Below are 25,925 nucleotides of genomic sequence, written 5' to 3' on the forward strand. Positions count from 1 at the left end.
TTCGTAGAGTTGGTTTCAACCATGTTATTGCCATTGGTACCTATGAAAAACCTATAAATTAGTTCTATGTTAATGAAAGCTTTAGCATTTAAGCTCACTGTGTGTAGAGGGGCACATATTGTTGTCTAATCTTGTGAATTATACAACATTGATTTCTGATTTTAATAAACTTGTTCAGGCTTCAAGTAGAGATCTGATTTGACTTTGACAGGTTCTTGGTGCATCTGCCAGGAGACACCTAGGCTCAGCTGAAGACAGGGATTTGGGTTAAGCTGGACTCCTCACTATAACGCATAAATATAAGTCAAGAGTCTCCTAGGGGGACTAGGCTGGAGAACGTCCCACCACTCGACCTGCCAATCAGGTCAGTCAGTGTCACAGAGTTAAAAGTAATTTAAGAATGGTGAAGCCTGATCAAGTTAATTTATCATAGATTTTTAAAGATGACTAGAGGTTGTCGTCCAGGGCAGGTAACAATAGGGCAAACCGGTTTGGATAACTACAGTGGAGTCACCTCTCATGAATGTAGTCCAGGGTATACAACAGGCAGCTCTAGAACAGTGCAGAAAATAAAAAAGACAATAGACAAGAACAAATTGCTGGCCCCACACTTTGACTTTTGTCTCCAACACTAAGAGAAACAAATAAATCCTAGTCTTATGTTTGTTGGGTATATTTTACCCCTCTGAATTTATTTTTCAGTATTACTTTCCGTTTTTCATGAGTTAGAAACACCACTATACATTAAATACACATATAAACATATATACAAAACATTTTCACATTATACAATTATACACAATATATACAAACTTCTTCTGTAGGAAACAACTTTTCATCCACAAATAATTAATCTTTGTAGGAAAATTGGCAAGTATAATGACCACAAAAAGTGAGCAAAGTCTTGCTAAAAAGAAAGATCAAAAAAAGACTTTAAAGAATTAAATCAAAGTCACAATCAATGCCGACGCGTTTCGAATCCGGTGTTTACAATTGCCAGATTCTCATCAGGGCTCTGTCGTTTTGGGTTGTCTATCTGAGAAATATAGAAGAAGGGAATTTAGTAACTGGGAATCTCTATTACTACAAAACCCTTTGGATGTCACATCACAGCTAGAGGTACCTTTTATCTTGGACGGGCGATCCCGCTGGTCCACTTTTGTTAATGTAAACGAAACGATACTTCTCTTTGTTTATAGGGAGCGATCACCTAGTATACAAGTGGGAGAAAGGATTTTTTACTAATCTTTATCAATCTTAGAACAGTCAGGGAGTAGCACCAGGCTCGCGGTCCTCATGTTCCTACCTTTAGTTAGAGAAAAGGAGCGTGTGCGAAGACTTCAGTTCATTGTGTGTAGCATTCCGCCCGATCTAAAATGATAATCGGAAACGGCGCTTAGTGTTCTATTTAAACAAGCCAAGACTCTATCACGCGCCCATGGAGAGCAACATACCTGAGTTGCACGTTCCGGGCGCCAAGCTGCTTTTGCTGATCACCTATTCCCTCGATACGCTGCTATCACCAGCGGGACATCATCGCGCTACTTTCCTGTACAAAAGCGCAAACTGATTACTGAAAACTCACGCTTTGTTCGCGTTTGTTACTGGCTTTCAATAGCGCTCTCTCACCTCTCGATTTCTGCACCAAGTCGGAAATGCAAACAAGCCGTCAACGTGGCGGCCATGTTAGGTTCCTCCCATATAGGCAATCACCAAGGTGCATTCAGGGCAATGTAGTTGACTGCATGAAAGTCGGTCTGAATGTCAAAGGGAAGGGGTTTAGAGTCTTGATACTTCAGACAAGGAGTTCAACCCAGTCTGCGTACTGTTAAATTTAAAAATTAAATAGGCTTCCTTTTTCAGTAAGACTTGTTCAGTGTTTGTCGCGTGTTTGGATTGATTTACGCTAAACAAAACCGTTCACTTAAAGTCCTGTTCTCCATGTTTGTTGTCTATAAAATGCTGTACCAATGGCGCAGTTAAAACCTTATTTTTAAGGCGTGATCTGTGTTGGGTCATACGTGCATTTACTTGTTGGATCGTCTTGCCAACGTAAATTTTGGGGCAGGGGCACACAATGGCATACACCACGTTCCTGGTTCTACAGTTGGAAAAACCATCATGCTTCCATGTCACGTTCGTATGTTGAAACATTTTGCCCTCAATGGTGGTATCACAAGCCACGCATTTGCCGCATCTATGGTGTCCTTCTACAGGTTTCATGCCCCATTGAGATAAAAGATCATTTTTGGGTTTTGGCAACAAGATGTCCGCACGGACAATCTGCTGGCCGATGTTTTGATTCTTTCTATATGCAAATATGGGACGGGGAAAAGGCACCTCTAGTTCTTCCAGAAGGTGCCAATTTTTAAGAACCATTTGTCTTATTTTGTGAGTATCAGGGCAAAATGTAGTGACACACACCATGTTTTCAAGTTTGCGTTTTTCTTTAACTTCAAGAAGGCATTCTCGTGGAGTGTAGCGTGCCCTCTTATAGGAATGTTTTAATAACTTCCTCGGGTAGCCTCTTTGCATCATTTCATCACAGAAATGTTGTGCATGCTGGTCATACTGGGATGTATGACGTTACAACGCATACTTTTACAACGCATACCGTTACAACGCATTTTTTACAACGCAAAAACTTTTACAACGCATACCATTACAACGCATGATTTTACAACGCTAGTACTTTTACAACGCATGCCATTACAACGTAAGTATTGGTAAGTATATAATATTTTTTTTAAAATTAATTGTAATTAATAAAATTTAATTTAATTTAATTTATTTAATTTAATTTTTTTTACCTTGTACCCCTGTACCCCAAAAACCCAAATTAACCCAGAAACCTAAAAATACCCCTGTACCCCAAAAACCCAAAACTGTCCCTAAACCCTAAAAATACCCCTGTACCCCATAAACCCAAAACTGTCCCTGAACCCTAAAAATACCCCTGTACCCAAAAACTGAAAACTGACCCTGAACCCTAAAAATACCCCTTTACCCAAAAACTGAAAACTGTCCCTGAACCCTAAAAATACCCCTGTACCCAAAAAATGAAAACTGACCCTGAACCCTAAAAATACCCCTTTACCCAAAAACTGAAAACTGACCCTGAACCCTAAAAATACCCCTTTACCCAAAAACTGAAAACTGACCCTGAACCCTAAAAATACCCCTGTACCCAAAAACTGAAAACTGACCCTGAACCCTAAAAATACCCCTTTACCCAAAAACTGAAAACTGACCCTGAACCCTAAAAATACCCCTTTACCCAAAAACTGAAAACTGACCCTGAACCCTAAAAATACCCCTTTACCCAAAAACTGAAAACTGACCCTGAACCCTAAAAATACCCCTTTATCCAAAAACTGAAAACTGACCCTAAACCCTAAAAATACCCCTTTACCCAAAAACTGAAAACTGACCCTGAACCCTAAAAATACCCCTTTACCCAAAAACTGAAAACTGACCCTAAACCCTAAAAATACCCCTTTACCCAAAAACTGAAAACTGACCCTGAACCCTAAAAATACCCCTTTACCCATAAACTGAAAACTGATCCTAAACCCTAAAAATACCCCTTTACCCAAAAACTGAAAACGTAAAAAAAAAAAACCATATAAAATATTAAATATAATTATATACTTACCAATACTTACGTTGTAATGGCATGCGTTGTAAAAGTACTAGCGTTGTAAAAACATGCGTTGTAATGGTATGCGTTGTAAAAGTTTTTGCGTTGTAATGGTAGTGCGTTGTAAAAATTGCGGTGTAAAGGTTGTTTACCGTCATACTGCCCTACCTCTGAACAATTTCTTCTAATGCGCAGAAGTTGCCCATATGGCAGGTTAGCCCTCAGATTCCTGGGATGAGAACTTTTATAATGGAGGATGGTGTTTTTGTCATTTTTTTTCTTGTAAAGGGAAGAATTTAGTTGGCCTGCAGCACTCGATATTTCAACATCAAGAAACGTCATCTTCACACAGCTGGAGTCAATGGAGAATTTTATGTCCTGATGTTTCGAATTCAACCACTCATGAAATTTGGACAACTCATCGTGGCTCCCCTGCCACAGGAGCCACACGTCGTCGATATACCTCACCCATTGTAAGATATGGTGTTTGTACGGGTTGTTCTCTTCCACGTATTTCTTTTCATATTCAGCCATAAAAAGTACGGCCATTTCCGGAGCATAAGGGCACCCCATCGCGGTGCCCTTAATTTGCATAAAGAATTCATCGTTAAAGCGGAAATAATTCTTTTTCAGTGGTGTCTCTCAAGTACGCTTTGACTTTACTAGCGTACTTGAGACACACCACCGATTTTCTGGTGAAGGTAGAAGGCAAGCCGTTTGACCCAATAACCCAACTTATGGTAACAATGGATGTGACATCCCTCTATACGCAGATCCCCCAGGACGAAGCGTTAGAGGTGATGGAGCTTTACCTTGACTCTAGAGAGACTACATAGGGTCCCGACATCTTTTATTCTCAAATTAGCGGAAATTACACTGAAAAAGAATTATTTCCGCTTTAACGATGAATTCTTTAGGCAAATTAAGGGCACCGCGATGGGGTGCCCTTATGCTCGAGGTATATTGACGACGTGTGGCTCCTGTGGCAGGGGAGCCACGATGAGTTGTCCAAATTTCATGAGTGGTTGAATTCAAAACATCAGGACATAAAATTCTCCATTGACTCCAGCTGTGTGAAGATGACGTTTCTTGATGTTGAAATATCGAGTGCTGCAGGCCAACTAAATTCTTCCCTTTACAAGAAAAAAACTGACAAAAACACCATCCTCCATTATAAAAGTTCTCATCCCAGGAATCTGAGGGCTAACCTGCCATATGGGCAACTTCTGCGCATTAGAAGAAATTGTTCAGAGGTAGGGCAGTATGACCAGCATGCACAACATTTCTGTGATGAAATGATGCAAAGAGGCTACCCGAGGAAGTTATTAAAACATTCCTATAAGAGGGCACGCTACACTCCACGAGAATGCCTTCTTGAAGTTAAAGAAAAACGCAAACTTGAAAACATGGTGTGTGTCACTACATTTTGCCCTGATACTCACAAAATAAGACAAATGGTTCTTAAAAATTGGCACCTTCTGGAAGAACTAGAGGTGCCTTTTCCCCGTCCCATATTTGCATATAGGAAGAATCAAAACATCGGCCAGCAGATTGTCCGTGCGGACATCTTGTTGCCAAAACCCAAAAATGATCTTTTATCTCAATGGGGCATGAAACCTGTAGAAGGACACCATAGATGCGGCAACTGCGTGGCTTGTGATACCACCATTGAGGGCAAAATGTTTCAACATACGAACGTGACATGGAAGCATGATGGTTTTTCCAACTGTAGAACCAGGAACGTGGTGTATGCCATTGTGTGCCCCTGCCCCAAAATTTACGTTGGCAAGACGAACCAACAAGTAAATGCACGTATGACCCAACACAGATCACGCCTTAAAAATAAGGTTTTAACTGCGCCATTGGTACAGCATTTTATAGACAACAAACATGGAGAACAGGACTTTAAGTGGACGCTTTTGTTTAGTGTAAATCAATCCAAACACGTGACAAACACTGAACAAGTCTTACTGAAAAAGGAAGCCTATTTAATTTTAAAATTTAACAGTACGCAGACTGGGTTGAACTCCTTGTCTGAAGTATCAAGACTCTAAACATCTTCCCTTTGACATTCAGACCGACTTTCATGCAGTCAACTACATTGCCCAGAATGCACCTTGGTGATTGCCTATATGGGAGGAACCTAACATGGCCGCCACGTTGACGGCTTGTTTGCATTTCCGACTTGGTGCAGAAATCGAGAGGTGAGAGAGCGCTATTGAAAGCCAGTAAAAAACGTGAACAAAGCGTGAGTTTTCAGTAATCAGTTTGCGCTTTTGTACAGGAAAGTAGCGCGATGATGTCCCGCTGGTGATAGCAGCGTATCGAGGGAATAGGTGATCAGCAAAAGCAGCTTGGCGCCCGGAACGTGCAACTCAGGTATGTTGCTCTCCATGGGCGCGTGATAGAGTCTTGGCTTGATTTAAATAGAACAGTAAGCGCCGTTTCCGATTATCATTTTAGATCGGGCGGAATGCTACACACAATGAACTGAAGTCTTCGCACACGCTCCTTTTCTCTAACTAAAGGTAGGAACATGAGGACCGCGAGCCTGGTGCTACTCCCTGACTGTTCTAAGATTGATAAAGATTAGTAAAAAATGCTTTCTCCCACTTGTATACTAGGTGATCGCTCCCTATAAACAAAGTGAAGTATCGTTTCGTTTACATTAACAAAAGTGGGCCAGCGGGATCGCCCGTCCAAGATAAAAGGTACCTCTAGCTGTGATGTGACATCCAAAGTGTTTTGTAGTAATAGAGATTCCCAGTTACTAAATTCCCTTCTTCTATATTTCTCAGATAGACAACCCAAAACGACAGAGCCCTGATTAGAATCTGGCAATTGTAAACACCAGATTCGAAACGCGTCGGCATAAAGAAAGATATAAGGATGGCATTGATTGTGACTTTGATTTAATTCTTTAAAGTCTTTTTTTGATCTTTCTTTTTAGCTAGACTTTGCTCACTTTTTGTGGTCATTATACTTGCCAATTTTCCTACAAAGATTAATTATTTGTGGATGAAAAGTTGTTTCCTACAGAAGAAGTTTGTATATATTGTGTATAATTGTATAATGTGAAAATGTTTTGTATATATGTTTATATGTGTATTTAATGTATAGTGGTTTTTCTCACTCATGAAAAACGGAAAGTAATACTAAAAAATAAATTCAGAGGGGTAAAATATACCCAACAAACATAAGACTAGGATTTGTTTGTTTCTCTTAGTGTTGGAGACAAAAGTCAAAGTGTGGGGCCAGCAATTTGTTCTTGTCTATTGTATTATTTGGTCCAGCTGCCCCCACGTCCCAGGACCTCACTCCGCAGTGTTTCTATGAAAACAAAAAAGAGGCAGGAATGCCAAGACCCTTGCAGATACTTGCTTGAATTAAAGAAGAAGGACTTTGATCCAGGTACACTGAAATCTCTGTGAGCCTCAACAGGCTGTGACTGGAGAATTTCAAAAGCCAGAGGGCCAGGGTCAAAGTTACTTTCCTAACTCTGTCCACTAGAACAGACAGAAAAGAGATCTTAGCCCCATCCATACTCCTTTTGCCCATTAAATTGTCACCCTACATGCGGGATAAGCTGCAGCATAAGGCTGTCATACGCTTTCATGTTTTCCTGGTAGTGAATGAGAAAGCAGCAACAGGGATATAGTTGAAATACGGGCTACTATGAGCAAAAGGGACGCCTGTCCAAGCCATGTACCACCAGTATTGCAAAAGCACATGAATATATATTAAAAAGTGTGTTGGATTCAGGGATGGGGATGGGAGAAAGTATTTCCCGGAGGAATGTACTTTCAAACTAAATAACTAGAAGAACCTAAGAAAAAGACAGAAAGACTTGAAGTATAAGACAGTAATGGCCAGCATTCCTAAATTAGTATGAGAAAGTTAACAATTGTAAACATGAGTCTCAGCTGCACGGGTTGAAAGAAGCCCATGAGAGTCTCAAATTCCACGTTATCCAGATGAGAGACAGAGTTAGGGTCAACACCCTTACTGCCACACATCCTCCATTTTATAGACCACAAGAAGTAGTATATCCTATATATATATATTAAGTTTCTCCACACTAGCGGCAGGCACTGGAGGTGCATCTGGGAAAGGGGCAGTGCTAGCTGATCAGTCAATAGGAGGGGTGCTAGGCAAATAATTCACATGCAGACCCAGCAGATGCAATAAGTGCTGTGAAACAAGTGGCTGGTAGTGAAGCTCAACAGAATGGCGCATTACACACATGACTAAAAACGGACTCCACCACAACACACACTGCCCATTTAGACTCGCTGTCACTCTGCAACTTATTGGACTGGTGCTAGACTTCATCCACTTAGGGAGTAGAGGCTGACTTTAAACATGTACAGTGTAAGGCGGCACTGCACGTCAAGAAACAAGAGAAGTTAAAAGAAACCTGTGGAATGGATAGCATTCCACCTCATCTACTGCCATCTATAGTATCCCCAGGATGCCCCTTTCCCTTTGAGACAGTATCCATGTCCAGGAGTGGGAGGAAGGGTTGAGATTCAAGTCACTTGGTCCCTTGTGGACACTGTCAATATTAAGAAACTCTTTCCCAATATCTGTGACAATTCCATGAAGTTCCATGAGGAGCTTCAGTCTGTGTTGGAGTGCTATAAACGTAATTGGGCAGATGTGAATCAACTATTGCGAGTTATGGTACCTGGTTAGGTAGAGCAATTAACCAAAAAGGGTAGAACTTAATTAAGTCTCATCAGAATTGAACTGCAGTGAGTTGGTGTTCATCCATTCAGCAATTGCCATCATGCTGTATGAAAAATGCATTTTTGTTGAATTGGAAGCCAAAGCAGAGTTTTGTTGTGTGTCGAGATGCTAGAGCGTTTAGATATGTACAAGAGAAGCTGTGGTGCAGCATTTTGAATGATCTGTAAACCGTGTACTAGGATGAATGATTGTTTACACTGGTATAGAAAGAGGGGTGGGTATATATTCTTTTTTTTTTTTTATAACACAATTTATTTATGACCGCAGTACAACATGTGCATCAGAAAAATATTCTTTTAGGTACAGTCTTTTTCCCCCATTTTAACAGTCTTATGATATGTGTTACATAGCAGTTTGGTTCTCATTATCCTGTTTGGTAGAAAAGGCTAACAATGATAATTTTCCATGCTGGAAATGCTACCAAGCTAGCAATGGGCATGCTGTATCATTAGCGGCTGTCCAAAGTTGGGCTTATTTAAGTTCAACTAGTGAGAACTTATGCAAACCCCGTCCTCCACCCCCCCCCCCCATCCCACCCTATCCCTCTCCTGGTCAGTCTTACTGTAGCTTCCACGATGGTTTCCGGGAGTCAGCATATAGTCATCCTCCTGAAGGATGCAGTGTACAGGGTTCAATCACAATGTCCCTGGTCTACGGGGCCTAATGACAGAGAAGAACAAGGTGCCCTGTACATTACTGGGACACGGTAGCTTGTGTAGGAGACAGATCAAGTGCTTCCAATTCAATTAACATGGCCTCCCAATCCAGCGAGGTAGGTTGCTTCCTCAGCCCTCTCTCCTCCTCCCTGCGAAGAGCTGCACCCTCCGCCCTCCCCTATTGAAGCATGTCAGTCTGCCAGACAGTGACCGTCGGACATCTGGGGGACTTCCACCTCATAGTGAGCACCCTGATCGCCAAGATGAGTGCTAGGTCTAAAAACTTTAGCGGCACCTTTTGGACTTTTGAGCATCTACGGAGTCCCACAAGGCAGGTTAGGGCCTCGTCCGGGACCGGAAGTTGTGTCACTGTGGCTAGAGAGTGGCGCACTCCTCCCCAGTAACTCCATAGGCGAGGGCAAGACCACAGCATGTGGATAAAGTCCCCCTCATCTCCTTTACAACGGGGGCAGTAGTGGGGGTAGTCCGGTAACATATGGTGTATCCTTTTCGGTGTAAAGTATGACCTATGGAGTATCATCGCCTGTATAAATTCGAGCCTCGCATTACGCTACACTTTTTTGGGGTGCTCCAGCATACGTTTCCATACTTGGTCCGTGATCTCCGCACTGGAGTCCTCCGCCCAGTGTGCCCTAAGGGAGGTAAGAGTAATTGCTGCATGTGCCTGTACTCCAGTATATAGCCAGCGCACCAAATGCCCTCCAGGTCCCATGTAGTATAAGAGGTGTACCAAAGTGTGTTGTGGGGCCCACATAGTTTTGATATAGTGCGTCACAGTGGCGTGTAAAAGATACAGGCGTAATGGTGCTCCAGTGGCCTGCAAGAAAGAGTTGTGATCCAGCATAGTGCCATCACCAAAGAATGCTCCTACTTCCTCTATCCCATTGTCCGTCCAGGCCTGGGTTCTGGTCCGCGTGAGTCTCCCCTGTGGTGTAGGGATGCCCAGTATGGGGATATTCGTGGCATATGGGGTCACTGTGGACGTGTATAACAGGGCCTTCCTTCAACGGAGTAGAGCAGTCCGCAACAGGGGGGGGGGGGAATCTGGGGCGATCCTAGCCCACAGCAATAGCAAAGTATGTAGCTCCCCTCGATCATGCCTCTGTGGCTTAAACCCAATTTCATGGAAGTTTCTCCCTGCAGTCCAGTAGGAAAGCCACTGGAGCTTACGAGCATAATAGTAACCTCGAAAGTCAGGGACTCCCAGGCCGCCACTCTGCGTCGCCAGCTGGAGCTTTCGAAAACTAATTTGTCTCCGGTCCGCGCTCCAGATGAGATTAGTCAGTATGGTGTTCAGTGTATTAAATATGGATTGTGGGACGACCACAGGCAGATTCACAAAGTAGTATAATAGGCGAGGCAGCATCACCATTTTTGAGATGGCGATCCCCCCATTACTGATAAGGGTAGGGAAGACCAGAACCCAACACTAGCACAGATCCCTGTTATTGCCCGATGAATATTGCCCTCTATTTGGTCCTCTTGTGATCTGTATACGTAAATACCGAGGTATTTAAAGGTGGTGGGGGTCACTGGCAGGGTGTAAGTGCCGAATTGTAGGTGGGTTATGTGTGGTGTTTCTTGGAAGAAATAACTGGTCGATTTCTCCGGGTTTATGGCCAGTCCTAATAAGCGTTCAAAGATAGTGAATATACCCGGGAGAGGGGCATTCAGCAGTCAGGTCCCGTAGGTACAGGAGTATGTCATCCGCATGAATAGATATGAGGTGATGTACTCCGTCAATGTGGAGGCCAAGTTGGTCTGCCGATCTCCGAAGAGCCAGAGCCAGGGGTTCTAATGCCAGCACAAATAGTAGGGGGGACAGAGGGCACCTCTGCCTTGTGCCTCTGTAAATGTTATATTGGTCAGAGATATGGCAGCCCGTACGGGCCCTGGCTGTAGGGGACGTGTATAATAAGTGAACCCATTTAAGGTACGTGTCCGGGAACCCAAACCGTTGCAACGTCGCGAACATGAAGTACCGGGATAGAGAGCCGAATGCCTGTCTAAGGTCTAGTGCAATGCATCCTGCGTGATGGTAAGCTCTCGGGCTGGCTGTCATTACAGAATGTAACTGTCTGGTGTTTAGAGAGGTGCTGCAGTTTGGGAGGAAGCCGCACTGATCACTGTGAATAAGCGCATTTAGGTGCGATTGTATATGGTTGGCAAGGGCCTTGCTTAGGATTTTGTATTCGGTGGCTAACCTAGAGCGGGGTCTGTAATTGGACATCTCTAAACCGTCCCGTCCTTGTTTGGGTATAGCCGTGACCAGCGCCTGCAAGGTGGAATCCGGCAGACGGCCAGTCTCAAAGGCCGTCTTGTAGATGGTCTCCAGTGTAGGCACTAATGACTCCGCATATGTAAGATAAAATTCAGGGAGCCTGTCCATACCAGGCATCTTGTTACGGTTTAGACACTTAATCGCGGCGCAGATTTCTTGTTGATTAAAAGGGCTGCCAATGTCTTTCTGCACATCCTCCGGTAGTACCAGGAAGGGGAGATCTCGGAAGAAATCGGTAATCAAAGAGCTGTCTACTGGGGCAGGGGGTGCATAGAGCGTCTCTAAGTGATCATGGAAGGCAGCATTTATTTCGGCTTGTGTGTGGACAACGTGTCCTGCCAGGATGCGGATGCTGGATATGATTGGCGGGTCAGGTCTATCTCTGACTATGCGGGCAACCAGTGTACCGGATCTATCCTCCTCTGTGTGCTTTCGTTGGAGAAACGCCGTGTAGTCTATTGTCCGCAATGTCTCTGATGTCTCCGCGTGATCTATGTGGGTGGATTGTAATACCTCCCGTTTGTCGGGGTCCTAAACTGCCTCCCTCTTCAGTACATGTAACCTGCGCTCAATGTCCTGTAATCATTGGTGCGTCTCTTGTCTGGCCCCCACCAACTATCCGATCGTCGCTCCTCTCACCACCAACTTCAAAGCAACCCATTCGATCAAGTTAGAGGATGCTGAGTTCCAGTTTTCGGCCAGGTAATTGGTAATGGTGTTGGACAGAGTCGTGCAAAAGGGGGCATCCTCAAGAAGGTGTGGGGGTAATGTCCAGGTGGGCACTGGAGTGGGTACTATGCCCCAACGAAGTGTGAGCTCTAAGGGATTATGGTCGGAAAAGGTCTTGGCCAGATATGTAGAGCTGTGGACCTTTACGATGGTAGAGCTCAAGCAGAGGAACCTATCAATTCTAGTATGGAGACTGTGTACCGGAGATTAAAAGGAATATTCCTTATGGGTTGGGTAAAGGCACTGCCACGCGTAAGAGAGTGTCCACCCGCTTGCCCACGTAGCGAATTGGTCCGCTAGCTTGCCAGCGGTTGTACCGTGTAGGGGGGGTGTGATCTGTCCAGTCCAGTGTCCAGTACCGCATTCCAATCCCCTCCCAACACCCAGGGGATCCCGTCCCAATCCGCCAAGACCGCACTCAGCTTACTCAGGAATCGGTCTTGATCGAAGTTAGGGGTATAAATACTCCCAAGGATCACCAGAGAGCTGTCAAGAGTTCCCTTCACTAGTATATATCGTCCCTGGTCATCTACCCGGCGCTCAAGTTCAACAAATGGGACCCCATGTCGCACCCAGATAGTCGCCCCCCTAGAGAAGGCAGAATAATTAGTGGAGTAAATATGTCCTCTCCATTTTTTCCGCATCTTTTGTGTTTCGGAGTCAGTTAGATGGGATTCCTGAAGGAATGCCACCTGTGTCTTGCGTCTGAGAAGAAATGCATGTATGCAGTGTCTTTTCTGGATTGCTCCTAGGCCCGGACGTTCCTTGTGAGCAGGTTGTATGACTCTAATGTATTAGCGGTCCCTGTCATCTTCCTGTGTGTAAGTGGAGCTCATCTCTTCGTGGAGCCAGCAGGGCAGAGCTAACCAGAAGTCCCCTTTCCCCAACAACTTTAACAGAATGCGGCACTGCGCCTAAACTGCGCTGGGCCCAACAATGTTGTACAAATGGTACAGACAAATAATGGTGCATACGCTAATAGGGAGGTAGCTAAGCTTATATCCGAACATTGTCCTAGAATGGTCTGTAAGCTAATGGCTCAACGGTACCCTGTCTCCCGTCAATAACATGGGCAATTACAACAGTAAACACTGCAGAGCCCCACAGCAAGTAGCGCATATCCTAGATGTCTCATGTCGCTGTAAGTGTAGCAATAGAACGTACGACTAGCGCCCCATACATCACCAACTGTACATAGGAGTTTACCAGTTTACACAATGAGCTATGCCAATGGAAGGATATGATAGTCTCTCTGGCGCCGGGTTCCGCCCATTGCAAGGGCAAAACTGGCAGTAGCAGTCTCAAGTGTCCTTGACCCATCCGCCTCATTCAATTGTCAAGCAGAACATCGGCTGCTCTCGGTGTGATGATGGGGAAAAGGATTGCACTATGTTCGGAATCCGAACGGAGAGTACTGTCCTCTGAGTCTGTAGCGATTTTGTTCGAATCCTCGCAGAAGGAACCGGCCAGCGCAAGCGCTCCCTCCTGGTCCCGTCGTTGCTGTTCTCCCGATGGGCCTGCACCTCCTTTGATCCGGTTGAGGTTCTGAGTTCGTCGAGAGGACCGCTTCGGGAGCGCGTCCGAGTCCTGCGAGGAGATATCCGGGTGGCTTGTTTGGCTAGGGCCAATGCACATCACCTCCATCCATTCCTCAACATCAGCTGGGCTGTGGTCAGTGCCAGAAGGGTGTTGGCAACGCCACAAGTATTATTAGGGTGCAGCAATGTACCTCGGGTGAGCTCTGATGGAGGAGCGCAGGTCCAGGCAGATCTAAGGAGTGTGGCGTTAGTGGGCAGCAGCGCCCTCAATGGCGTGGTAAAGTGCAGTGCTCCGTGTGGGGCTATGGGTCATCACTTCTTCTCCCCCCTCTCCCGCAGGGGTCTCCTCACCTCATCTGCACCTCACACACTTGGCACGGTCCGAATCCCCAAGGCCCGGTCAAGTTTCCTCGCCACAGCAGGGGCCCCAGTCCCTCCGCACCAACGTCCCCCAAGCAGTTTCAGCCGTGTGGACGGCGTTATAAGAGAAATTCCCCCCCCCCCCGGGAAGGTCCGGAGCTCTATCGAGCCACAACTGCCATCTTAGACGGCTAGCCACGCCCCCATCGGGTGGGTATATATTCGTAAAGTATAGACAGACAGTATTCTCTGTAAAGCCATGTTTTCATTTCCTTTCTGAACTAAAGGAGAATCAGAGCTGTTCTGAAGTTGATGAGAATGTTGTTCCTTGCATAAATGGAAAAGGTATGCCTTACATTTTTTTCTTTTTTCACTTCTTTTTTTCCAGTTTAGCAATTTCTTGATCATCTGATGTGACGCCCTCAGGTGGTTGTTTTCTATACCAGGGAGACAGAGATGCCATTTCTATTGGCCAAGTACTTACCTCAGCTGGTCTTCAAGATGATGCGGACTTGGAGCAGGAGCCAGTAGAGTTCTTTGCATGTTGTTGTTGTACTTCAGGAGGAATTTGTTGAGACAGGTTGCAGCATATTCTACGTTTCTTGGGGGGAGCTATGAGGTGTTAAGGAGGCTGAGTGTTCCCTCTATCCAATGCAGGAAACTCGTCTTGGTGTGATATCCTGAACTCAGATTCTGAGAGGAAACGTTTTGCAATTTCGAAGGGGAGCTGTTACGGAGGCTGTCTTTTCTTATGATCTTGAAAACGTATCAAGGTTGAGTCCTAATGATTTTGTGTTGCCAACTGTAAAGTAAAACCATTCAGTTTGGGCAGCAATGCATGAATATATAATTGTTTGATCCTGTTAGAGAGCAGGAGAAGTTCTGCCTTCCTTGGGTTCCATTTAAGGTAGGCTTTTGGCATCCAGTTATGGTTTTGAAAGGCTTGATGACATGAGACATGAAGCTTTTCACAAAGGGGTTTTGTGTTGTTGTATTGGTGGATCCTGAAGTTGTTGGTGAGTAATGTTTCTAGGGGTTACATGGAGAGGTTGAAGATGATAGGGTTGCTGATGAAGCCCAAGGATACCGTACAGAAGCTAAGGAATTTCTTGAATCATCTGGACAAAAAACGGCAGATGTCTAAGTAGGAGGTAGATCTTTCCAAGACCTTGTCAGCAAAGCCAATGCATGTTACCTTGGTGTGAATTAAGGCTTGATGGTCTCTTGTATCAAAAGCTGTGGATAGGTTGAGAAGGATCAAGAGGCAGGATTCATATTAGCTAATGATTTGGAAGGCATTACAGACAACCTCAAGGGTGGCCGTGTACAGGTGCATTATGATCTGAAGCTGCATTGGTAATCTTGAAGGATGTTCTTGCTCATTTCTTCATTTAGCTGAATAGGGACTACTTCCCCGAATGCAAACTGGGTTGGTGATATTCGAGTAGTTGGCAAAGTCATATGGGTCCAGGTTGGCCTTGTTAATCATAGGTAGTCTCTATCCTGTTTTGAAAGTGACTGGAAGGCTCCTTGAGTGAGGGAGGCATTGATGATATTGAGGAGGGCTGTAATGGCATTTCCACAAGGATGTTCCCGATGGATGATAGTAGAATGTCTTTAGCATAAACTATAATCATTAGAGAGCAGGTGTTGTCAGTGAGTTCAGTGTGCATGAGAAGGTTAGTGTGTTGCCGGGGGAGGAAGGGGGGACTGGCAGGTGTTGATGTGGGTTCAGATTTAGGTTAGCTTACCTGGCGAAGAGTGATTGTTGGTGTTGCAATTGTCAATTGATTGTGGATGGGTGTGACAGGTACATATTTTCATGCCTGAGGATAGAGTGAATTTTTTCTGAGAGGCGCCGGAACTACAAAAATTGAGAGGGCGTGAGTTCTCACATTTTTTGTGGTGTTCATAATTTAAGCTGGTGTGAGCAGGAAAGACTGACTACTCTTGTTGAGAGCCCATGTGGACGTTCTAGAAGGAGTGTTTTGTTTAATTTTTCTCTTTTTATTTGAACTTGGTTTGTTGTGGTGGGATGAAGTGGATGGACCGGAGTTGTTTTGGTGGATGGAGAAGCGGCGGTTGAGATGATCACTGAGAAGTTTAAATGGGTTGCTGTCATTTTCTTATTGCTTGAGTCACCGGGGAGATAGAAGTCTCTGAGACAGTTGTTTCCAACCATTTCAGAAGCAGGGCCCACTTTTCAGAACAACTTTTAGAAGACATGAGGCAGGGCGATTTTATAATGTAAGGAAAGCATGTGCCAGCACATTGTCATTTACAGATGACACATTCTGCATTGAAATGCCCACTACATTTGCACAGACGTCGTTTTCCTACTAAAACTATATAGCACACAAAGGATAATGTGTGTAAATCGGGTTTCTGTGAATATTTCTCATTTGTCCATCACCAAGTAAGTGTCTTGATTTGTTTTGCTCCTGTAAGAAACTCCATTTCCAGCACACTTCAGAAATACAAAACACGTGCTTCATTTTAGCTTTCCTAACTGTTGGATGCATGCAGTTAATTTACAAGTATTTACATTTTGTTGTGAATTGCAAAAAAACAACATCCTACATCATCACATAGTTCACTTTAAAAATTCCTCTCACATTGCAGTCAGAGAAAGAAAAGTAAACACCAATCCCTATGTTAAAAGACTAAAGCAGCTTGACATTTGACTTCTGTCTTTAAATCACCGGTAAATGTGACAAGTTAAACACAGAATTTAAAGGCATCTTTATTTATGGCTCTGACTTTCTAGACCCACCTAAAATCAGCTGGTGAGATGGATCTAGATGAGGTTCCGGGTGTTGTCCAGGGGATTGATTGTGGTCTGTGTGTTCTGGGTCTTACCACATTCATTTGATGTGAGCTGTCGGGTGCAAGTTGCATGGCTGACGGTGCGGTCTAGCTCTAATAGTGAGGATGGAGTGTGGCTTGATAGGTGCACAAGGGTGGGCCAGATGCTTGTCCTGGTTACAGTCATAAACACGCACTGCGCTTGTCTGTTTCCGCCATTAGCAGAAGATGCCAAGTTGGTGAGACGGCCGAATATAGGCATTAGGACCTTATTTCTATTTGGATGAGAGCATGTACTAGATGCAGGTCACAACAGTGCAGCAGCTGTATGTGACGATGCAGCATTATGTGCCTTTTCAATATTCTCACACATCCACTCATGACACACTGGTAAACCATGCTGGCATCAAACACTGACACGTGAATGCACCGACCAAAAGAATGTTTTGTGTCTCGTCTATGGTGCATTCTGGACCAGGATTTACCTGCTCCGTTTTGTATCAATTGAAGAGAACTGTAGCTTACTTATCTTTCCAAGTAGACGTGAGGCTGTTGTGATGCTGTCGGACTCCAGTGAAGGCTGTTCTCTGGCACCTGTACCTGCAGAGACAAGGACCATTAGACAGATGTTACCTGTCTGCTCTCTCACCCTGCACACTTCTCCCACAGACAAGCCTGTGGTGAAGCACATCACTGGAACAAGCAGTCAAAACCATCACAGTTGTTAAGCCTCGAAATATATGTTTAGTAAGTACAACACTGAAAGAAAATATGTTTATGTATTGCTTCCAGCTAAGAACATCCTACAGGCTCTCATAAAAAACAACTCCAAATAACTAAAACAAAATGAATTTTCTCATCCCAGCCACTGGTCTCTCCCAGTGAAAGTAATCACCACAAAAGGTGGCATTAACTTCTGCACCAGCAAAGTTCAAGCTCACTCCTGTCCTGGTGTAGTTCAACATGCACTACAAAGACCTAACTAAATGTAACCATGTGCACCCAACACACGGCTCTGAGTCTTGGTAGCATTTTAGAAAGCTATTCCTAGGTTTGGAGAAAAAATGCAGAATACCAGCCTGACAATGGCAGGCTGGTCAAAAATCATTTTGGTAAACCTACAAAATGAGCAAAAACACATATCTTCAAAACAAATGTAAATATTAAATACAACATGCATCAGTAAAAACTAAAAAGGACAGAGATAACAAAAGAACAAAACAAACAAATGTAGGAAGTGGGGTAAGGTGTTGATTCTCCACACTTCTATGTGGGGAATGTTTCAAAGTTTGAATGATAAATAATTCATTTGGATTCTGATGTGCATATTGGGCACTACTGAGGTTGAGGAAGGACGTTAGAGGAGGACATTTTGCCTTCGCTTGCTCTTTGCTTATCATTGGGCCCCTCAGCAGAGCACAGGTTCAGCCTCTTTCATCTCATGTAGGCCATCCATGGAACACAGCCTCCAGATCTGAACCTTGAGGGCTGGGAAGAGCTCTGCTCGTATCCGATGGCTCCATTGTACCATGTGCCTGAGGTTAGGTGGTGCCCAGAAATGTACATGCCCCTTGCTTAGGCCCATCTGAGGGATGGCAGAATAAAATACCATATCCAGTTATGAGGTCTTATTGAGCACATATCGGGTTCTGGAAGGTGTCAAAGTTCTGATGAATGATGCACAATAAACAACGTGACAGGCACCATTATCATTCTCGCTCCTTGATGTTCTCTGGCATACTTCAAAGTTACTTAGGTATTTTATGGTGATGCATTGTCATGCGTTCTTCATATAAAATCACCAAGTAAAATATGTGGCATCTATGTTTTCTGTCAGACTGGTGCCTCGGAAAGGCCAGAAGGGCTGGTGACGCCAGTCACATGCCAGGAATGTGTTAGTCCTGGAAGCCTTGATATTTTGGTGAATATGTGCTGGTTTCATAGACTTATAGTGGTATTTATGATTCAACTCTGCTATTTTGGTACGGCTACTGGTCAGACTCAGGTATTCTGTTTGGTTTAATGTTTATTGACCAATTTGATAAAATAATAAACAAATGTTTGGAGAAAAAGAGCGTGTGATCATTTCTTTGAGATGAATCAGTATCTCGTCCGTCTGAACAGCTGTGAGTTGAGAGTCCAGCTCCCTTTCTTCTCGCCTTCTCTAGAGACATGTTGTGGCTCTGAGGGCATGAACACACCTTGTTTTCAATGAAGCTGCAGCTCCTCGACCAGAGAACCTTCAACACAAACCTGTGTGCATGTAATTTCCGCAGGAAGTTATGGAATGTAACCTGATGATGCCATTGGTAGTGGAGTAGGACCCAATACCTAGGGTCTGTATTGAGGAACCTCAGGGAGGGTACGTGGACTCTCCAGAAAAAAAGAAATGAAGATCCCGTTTCCTTAATTCAAGAAACCCGTGGAGGCGATCAATATGCTCTGTAAATAACACAGCATAAGAGATCATATTATATACATGTGTCAGTATCTTTTGTCATACCGTCACATCGTCAAACCCTTTTGAATTTAAGCAATGCTTTTTTTTATAAGGTTTAATGGTGGTTACGCCATTCATGGCAAACATACTTTCATCAATACACAAAAATTGCATACAAGAAGGGGCTTTACCCGCACCATCTTCAGCCATTGCTTTGTTTAGTTATTCAGATTCAGAAGTTGGATCAGCCCACAGGACAGGACATACAGAATAGGGCCATGGTGTTAAAGGTTAGGCTGAAAACCGTCAACATTATCGGCGCCCTCTTGCTCTCCTTAAACCTTTTGTGCGCGTAAAACAGCCGCCATTTTGGACACCATGGCTTCCCTGCTCTCGCCGAGAGCCAGCGCGTCTCTCTCTCTCTCTCCTAACTTCGCTGGCAACCCCCCCCTGCTTGCACCTGCCTTGAGTCATAAACCCCTCTTCGGCGCTGCTCTGCCCCAGGCCCTCATCCTGTTCCCAGCGCGACACCTCCCTGCTTCCCCGTCATGACCTCCGGCCCTTTTGATGCAAACCCCTTTTCCCCGTGTGCCCGTTTGTCTTCCCCGTTCCCAGGCCGACACCTAGCTCTGCCGATACCAATCTCTTGCCCCTCCCCATACAATAGGAAGCTTCCCTCCTCAAAGGACCCCCGAGATGATCAAAGCCCCCCCATCCCACGAGATCCGATCGAAACCCGCACACTCCGTGAATCGGCGGAATATCCAGCTGCGCGATGATCATCACCTGCTGTGAACGGGGCGGGGACTTCCACTGTAGCCTTGCATGGGAACGGGCTGGGAAGGGGGGATTCTGAGGATGTCTTTCCGTACATCAAAGTATCAACGAGAATGTGTTACATGTAATAAAGAGATAAACTTGTGTATAAGAGGCCAGGCCTCAGGGATGCAGTTAGAGCACCTCAGAACGATACCTTCTGTCCGTTTTCGTTGTGTTCTCCTCCGGAGCGAATAAAAACCTTGTTTCCTGCCTTCCAGTCTCCAGCGCCTGCCTCTTCAATAGTTTAACTTCTTTGTGGGTTCAAGAGGCGACATCGCCGGGCAATAATTAAGGATCTTATATTCTGGTTGGTAGTGCCCCCCAGTTTGTATTTTTTCCACAATTGGCGTCCCAAGCGTGGGGCCCATCAGCGACCCATGGATCCAGTGGGAGAGGTCCTGACGACAAAGTGAACGACTGCAACGATCGGGAACGCGTCTGTCCGATAGACCCTCGTCTGACAGCCGATCATCCGAACTTCACTGGTTCCGAACAGACCTCTCTCGAGTGATCTACGGTCCTGACTGGGAACCATCAGGAGTGCCGCGAGGATAACGAAGAAGAGAGGACGATCGGGCGCTGGATTCGGAAGTCAGGAAACTGTCCATGCGGTCCGGGTAAGGTCGTGTTACCACGACAAATTGCGAAAAAATTGCTTGATTGCTTGTTTGTTAAATACTAGTATTGCTCTTTTTGTTTATTTGGAGATTCACTGTCTGCAAACGGAGAAACAACAGGCTCTCTCTTTGCAAGCAGTGGAGGATAGGTAGGGCAGACAACCGTGCTTATTTTTCTCCCCCACTCAATAATCACCTGAAACTGAGCTGTTGTTCACAAACTATTGTTTCCTGGAGATTCCCTGTCTGCAAACAGGGAAGAGACCACCCTTTTTGCAGATAGTGAAAAGGGTAGGTAACGCAGATCTTTGCGGACCTACTCATTCTCCCCATTGTTATTTATCGGTCTTTTGTTATCTTGATCTATGAGGGATTCACTGTCTGCAAACGGAGAAACAAAGGTCTCTCTCTTTGCAAGCAGTGGAGGATAGGTAGGGTAGCAGCCGTGCTTATTTTTTTCTCCCCCACCCTATAATTGCTTGAAACTGAACTGTTGTTCGCAAAATTATTGTTTCCTGGAGATTCCCTGTCTGCAAACAGGGAAGAGACCACCCTTTTTGCAGATAGTGAAAAAGGTAGGTAACGCAGATCTTTGCGGACCTACTCATTCTCCCCATTGTTATTTATTGGTCTTTGGTTATTGTGATCCATGAGGTATTCACTGCCTGCAAACAACGTAGAATAGAAATATTCTGTCTAGTCTTTGCACCTAGTGATAAGATAGGCAGTGCTGACTTTTTTTAGTCCCTCGTTACGAGCCGTCATGTCTGTCTTCTCCCCACTGATTAGTAGCCTGTTTAGCCCGGACCGCTTATTAGAGATGGACCATCCAGCCCCACTGGAAGGCACCCCTAATAAGGACATGTTCATGAAGCATGGATTGACCGCTATTGCCTATAGTAAACTATGGCATAAATATACAAAACAGGGTCAAGAAAGTCAATGGCCCCTGATAGGATCCTTCGATGATGATAAAATAAAAACGCTAGAAACTGCCCTAGGTAAAAACAAGACAACACCTACTATGCTTGATAGCTTCGGCATGTGGCGAAAAGAAACTGAACAGCGTAAAAAGAAAACTGAGAGTAGGTTGGAAAAAGAGCTGCAAAAAGCAGCCCACCTAGCTGCTCAGAAACTAAAAAAGGAGATAGAGGAAAGAGAGAAAGCTAAACAGAAACTAGAAAGGGAAACGCCAAGCCAGTGTCCGGTTAGAACCCCCTCCATGCTCTACCCTGATTTACCCTCGAAACGACAAGCCAATGAGGACCTGCTGTTAGGTCCCCCTATCATCTACATGCCCCCTCCATATGCCCCTTCTCAACCCTTGGCGCAGCACGCGCCACCCCCAGGTACAAACGAAGGTACCGCCACAGCGTCGGCCCCAATGGCCTCTGTGCCAGCCGAACCCCTTGTATTAAAACCCGCATCAACAACAACGTTAAACGAGCATGAGACTCGAGGGGCTGGCCTTGCAAGAACAAACAGGCTAGACAAAGATGAGCGAGCGGGGATCGACAAAATAGCAAGGACACTGGTAGAAAGGAAGGATGATGAAGAGTACATCACAGATATGTTCAGCTCGTATACAGGGAGTCACAGACGACATTTTACCGTACGACTGTGTTATCATGTCTTTAATGCATACGAGGACCGATATCGAGACAAAGGTCCCGAGAGCCTAAGGACTCTGTACCGGAAGGTCGATATCGGAGATGAGGGCGAGTGTGATGTGTCGGACCTCCTTACGCGTACGCTTGAGGTTTTCCGCCACCTCACTGAACGAAAGCCGGGAGCTAAATCCGCGGCCCCCGTGGTGACCGAACCACCAACCGAGCAATCTAACACCATGATGCCGATACGTGAGGCTGCCCCTTACTGGGTTCCCCCTCGAGGTACAGGGACTCACGATGATGCAAACAACCAAGATGCAAAGGGAAGGGTAGTATACAACTGGGTCTACCAGCCATGGGACCGGCAAGAGATACTGACATTCCGGAAATCTCTACCCGACCTACGTAAAAACCCCACTGCCTTCTATACTGAATTGGGTACAGCCCTGGGTTCAACTATCATGACCCTGGCTGACATCGACTTGTTCTTCGGGTTATGTCTACCAGCTGATGTGTGGAAGCAAATCCGGAAAGTCGACCACCTTGAGCTGTTCGGACATACCTGGTCACAACTCGATGACTTGGACAAACAACGGGGACCAGGACAAAAGCCGTTGAAATCCATTCTAGACCTCCCAGATAAAATTGTAGAGAAATTAAAAACCCTAATCCCAGAAAAGAAAGTGGACTGGTCGATAGTAACAGCCTGTCGCCAAAAACCCCAGGAGGATGTATCGGAATACTTCTCCCGGTTTGAAACGGTGTTCTCCGATTACAGCGGCCAGGACATGACCACTGCAACCGGACACCATCTGTTTGTCCAGAATTATGTTAAGGGCCTATCATTGGACATCTCCCAGAAACTACAGGCCAGCGAGAGTAGTTGGGCAGCCTCCAAACCTACAGCGATTCTCCAAATGGCCCAATATTATGAGCATCAGAAAAATGAAAACGATAGGGCGACAGAGAAAAAGAAGAAAGACTTAAAAGAGAGGGTGATGATTGCCAAACTGCAAGGGGTGACTATAGGACGAGACCAATACCGGGGAAACTACCAGACAAACGTCCCTAAGACTGCATTTCCCCAGGACCGCACTCTGACTCCCTACAGTGGACGCACAGACCTTAGAGATGACCAGTGCGCTTTCTGCAAAGGGACTGGCCATTGGAAATCCCAGTGCCCAGTTCTCCTGGAAATGATCAGGAACAGAGACCCCAGGGATGTAGCAAACGGACCGAGACCTAAGGGACCACAACGAGGGCCCCCAAATGACGCGACTAATGACAGATCAAGCAGACCGAATACGTTCGATCGACCCAGACAGAACCAATATCAACAATCTGACTATGACGACACTCACACCTTTGCATAGGACAGCCAAGGGCGAGGGAGGGATCCAGTCGAGCTCTATGTTGACCAGCAGGGCCCTTATGTCACTGCTAAGGTCCTGGGTACCAAGTCTCCATTTCTGGTAGACACTGGCGCAACACGTAGTGCGTTATCTAAACGACTGATTCCAAGGGCACCCTTGTCTGGCTCACTCATAACATCGACAGGTTTCGATGGAACGCCCTCCACCAACCCTTTGTCTGCCCCGATTCTCTTTGACGTAGAAAACAACACCACCGACACCACGTTCTTGCTTTCCTCCAATAGCCCCGACGCCATTATGGGACTTGACTTACTGAAACACTTCCGAGCGACGATTAGGTGTTCTCAAGATGGAGTTCGAGTGTTTCTTTACGACAACCCCGTTCTGCTTAAACATTGTTCCCCCCGACACATGTTTTCCATCACCGACGTCGACGCGTCCCTGCTTGACACCCTACCTCCGTATCTGTGGGCCAAAGCGGATTCGGACGTAGGGCGTATGTTAATTGACCCAGTGCACATTACTGTCCGACCAGACGCAACACTCCCAAAACTCCCACAATATCGGATATCGCCAGAGGGCGAGAAGGCATTGGTAATGATTATCCAGTCACTGATAGACGCAGGAGTGGTAGAGGAAGTGGTTAGCAACGTTTGCAACAGCCCTATCTTGCCCATTATCAAGAAGCAGGGAGAGGGAGATGAGAAAGCATACCGTTTCATCATCGACCTCCGAGAGATCAACAAAGTGGTGGTACCCCAGTACCCTGTGGTCTCAGACATCACCACCATCCTGACCTTGATTCCATCCACTGCCACCACCTTTTCCGTCATCGACCTCAAGAACGCATTCTTCTCCATCCCCATCCACCCAGACAGCCGATATCTCTTCGGCTTTACCCTAAAATCCCGCTCATATAGGTTTTGCCGAGCCCCTCAAGGCTACACGGAGAGCCCTAGCATCTACAGCCAGGCCCTCAAAAGGCAACTAGACCAAGTCCGGTTACCCGACGGGGTGGTGTTGGTACAATATGTCGATGACATCCTTTTGGCAGCCGACACCACCCCTCTAGCGGTTACCGCCACCATTCAACTCTTGCACTTCCTTGCGGAAAATGGCCACAAGGTCTCCAAGAAGAAGTTGCAATTCTGCCTACCCCAGGTCACTTACCTGGGTCACCTTCTGTCCAAAGATGGACGGAAACTCACCCCTGATCGAATCCAGACCATTCTAGACACCCCTGTCCCTAAAACCCAGAAGCAGGTTCGCTCCCTATTAGGCCTCACCTCCTTCTGCCGACAATGGTTGCCAAACTTCAGCCTCGTTGTAAAACCACTGCTCTCTCTCCTAAACAAAGACGTCCCTTTCCCACTCCCTTGGACTCCTGAGTGTCAAACCTCCTTCACAGAACTACGAGATGCCCTTTGCTCAGCCCCTGTCCTGGGTACCCCTGATTACAGAAAGCCCTTCTCCCTTTACACTCACGAAAGGGAGGGGTGCGCTTTATCTGTCCTGACCCAGGCCATCGGTCCTAAGCAACGACCGTGCGCTTACTTCTCTGCCACTCTTGACCCTGTCGCCAGAGCCTTGCCTGCCTGCCTTCGAGCTGTAGCTGCTGCTGCAGTCTCTATCCGACAGAGTGAGGGGATTGTACTCTCGAATTCCCTCACGGTACTGGTACCCCATGCAGTCGACACCCTCCTGAACCAAACCAAGACGCAACATCTGACGAGTGCACGACTGACTGGATACGAACTAACCTTGCTTGCCCCCCATATCACCCTGAAAAGATGCACCACACTGAACCCAGCAACTCTGTTACCCTTGCCAGAGAACGACCCCAATGTGCACCCCGTACATGACTGCGTGACTCTTACGGACGAACAGACCAGGAGTAGGGTCGATCTCAGAGACACAGCTTTCCCTGACCCCGACGGGGAGTTGTGGGTGGACGGTTCTTGCATCAAACTCTCCGATGGTACCACTTCCGCTGCCTATGCAGTCACCACGGCTCGAACTGTAGTAGAAACAGCCCGCATCACCCAGCGATCTGCCCAGGCAGCGGAACTGATTGCTTTGACGAGAGCCTGCATCCTGGCAACAGGAACCACGGCGAACATTTACACCGACAGCCAGTATGCCTTCGGGGTGGTTCACCATTTTGGGCTCCTCTGGAGGGAGAGAGGATACTTGACCTCACACGGCACACCCATTCTGCACGGGGATTTAGTCTCCGCCTTAATCGAAGCTGTCCTCCTCCCCAACAAACTTGCCGTTATCAAATGCC

At 45.9% G+C, this 25,925-nt stretch overlaps 1 protein-coding gene across 1 annotated transcript in view; it reads right to left on the minus strand.

The window, feature by feature from the left end:
* Positions 1-25,925, minus strand: part of SSC4D (scavenger receptor cysteine rich family member with 4 domains) — a 307,544-nt gene that overhangs the window by 18,183 nt on the left and 263,436 nt on the right. The window contains exon 8 of the mRNA XM_078679653.1: positions 17,305-17,379. Within this exon, the coding sequence (XP_078535779.1) occupies positions 17,305-17,379 (75 nt within the window). The remainder of the gene's footprint in view (positions 1-17,304; positions 17,380-25,925) is intronic.

This window comes from Lissotriton helveticus, chromosome 3_1 (assembly GCF_964261635.1).
Source record: "Lissotriton helveticus chromosome 3_1, aLisHel1.1, whole genome shotgun sequence".
Lineage (NCBI taxonomy): Eukaryota > Metazoa > Chordata > Amphibia > Caudata > Salamandridae > Lissotriton > Lissotriton helveticus.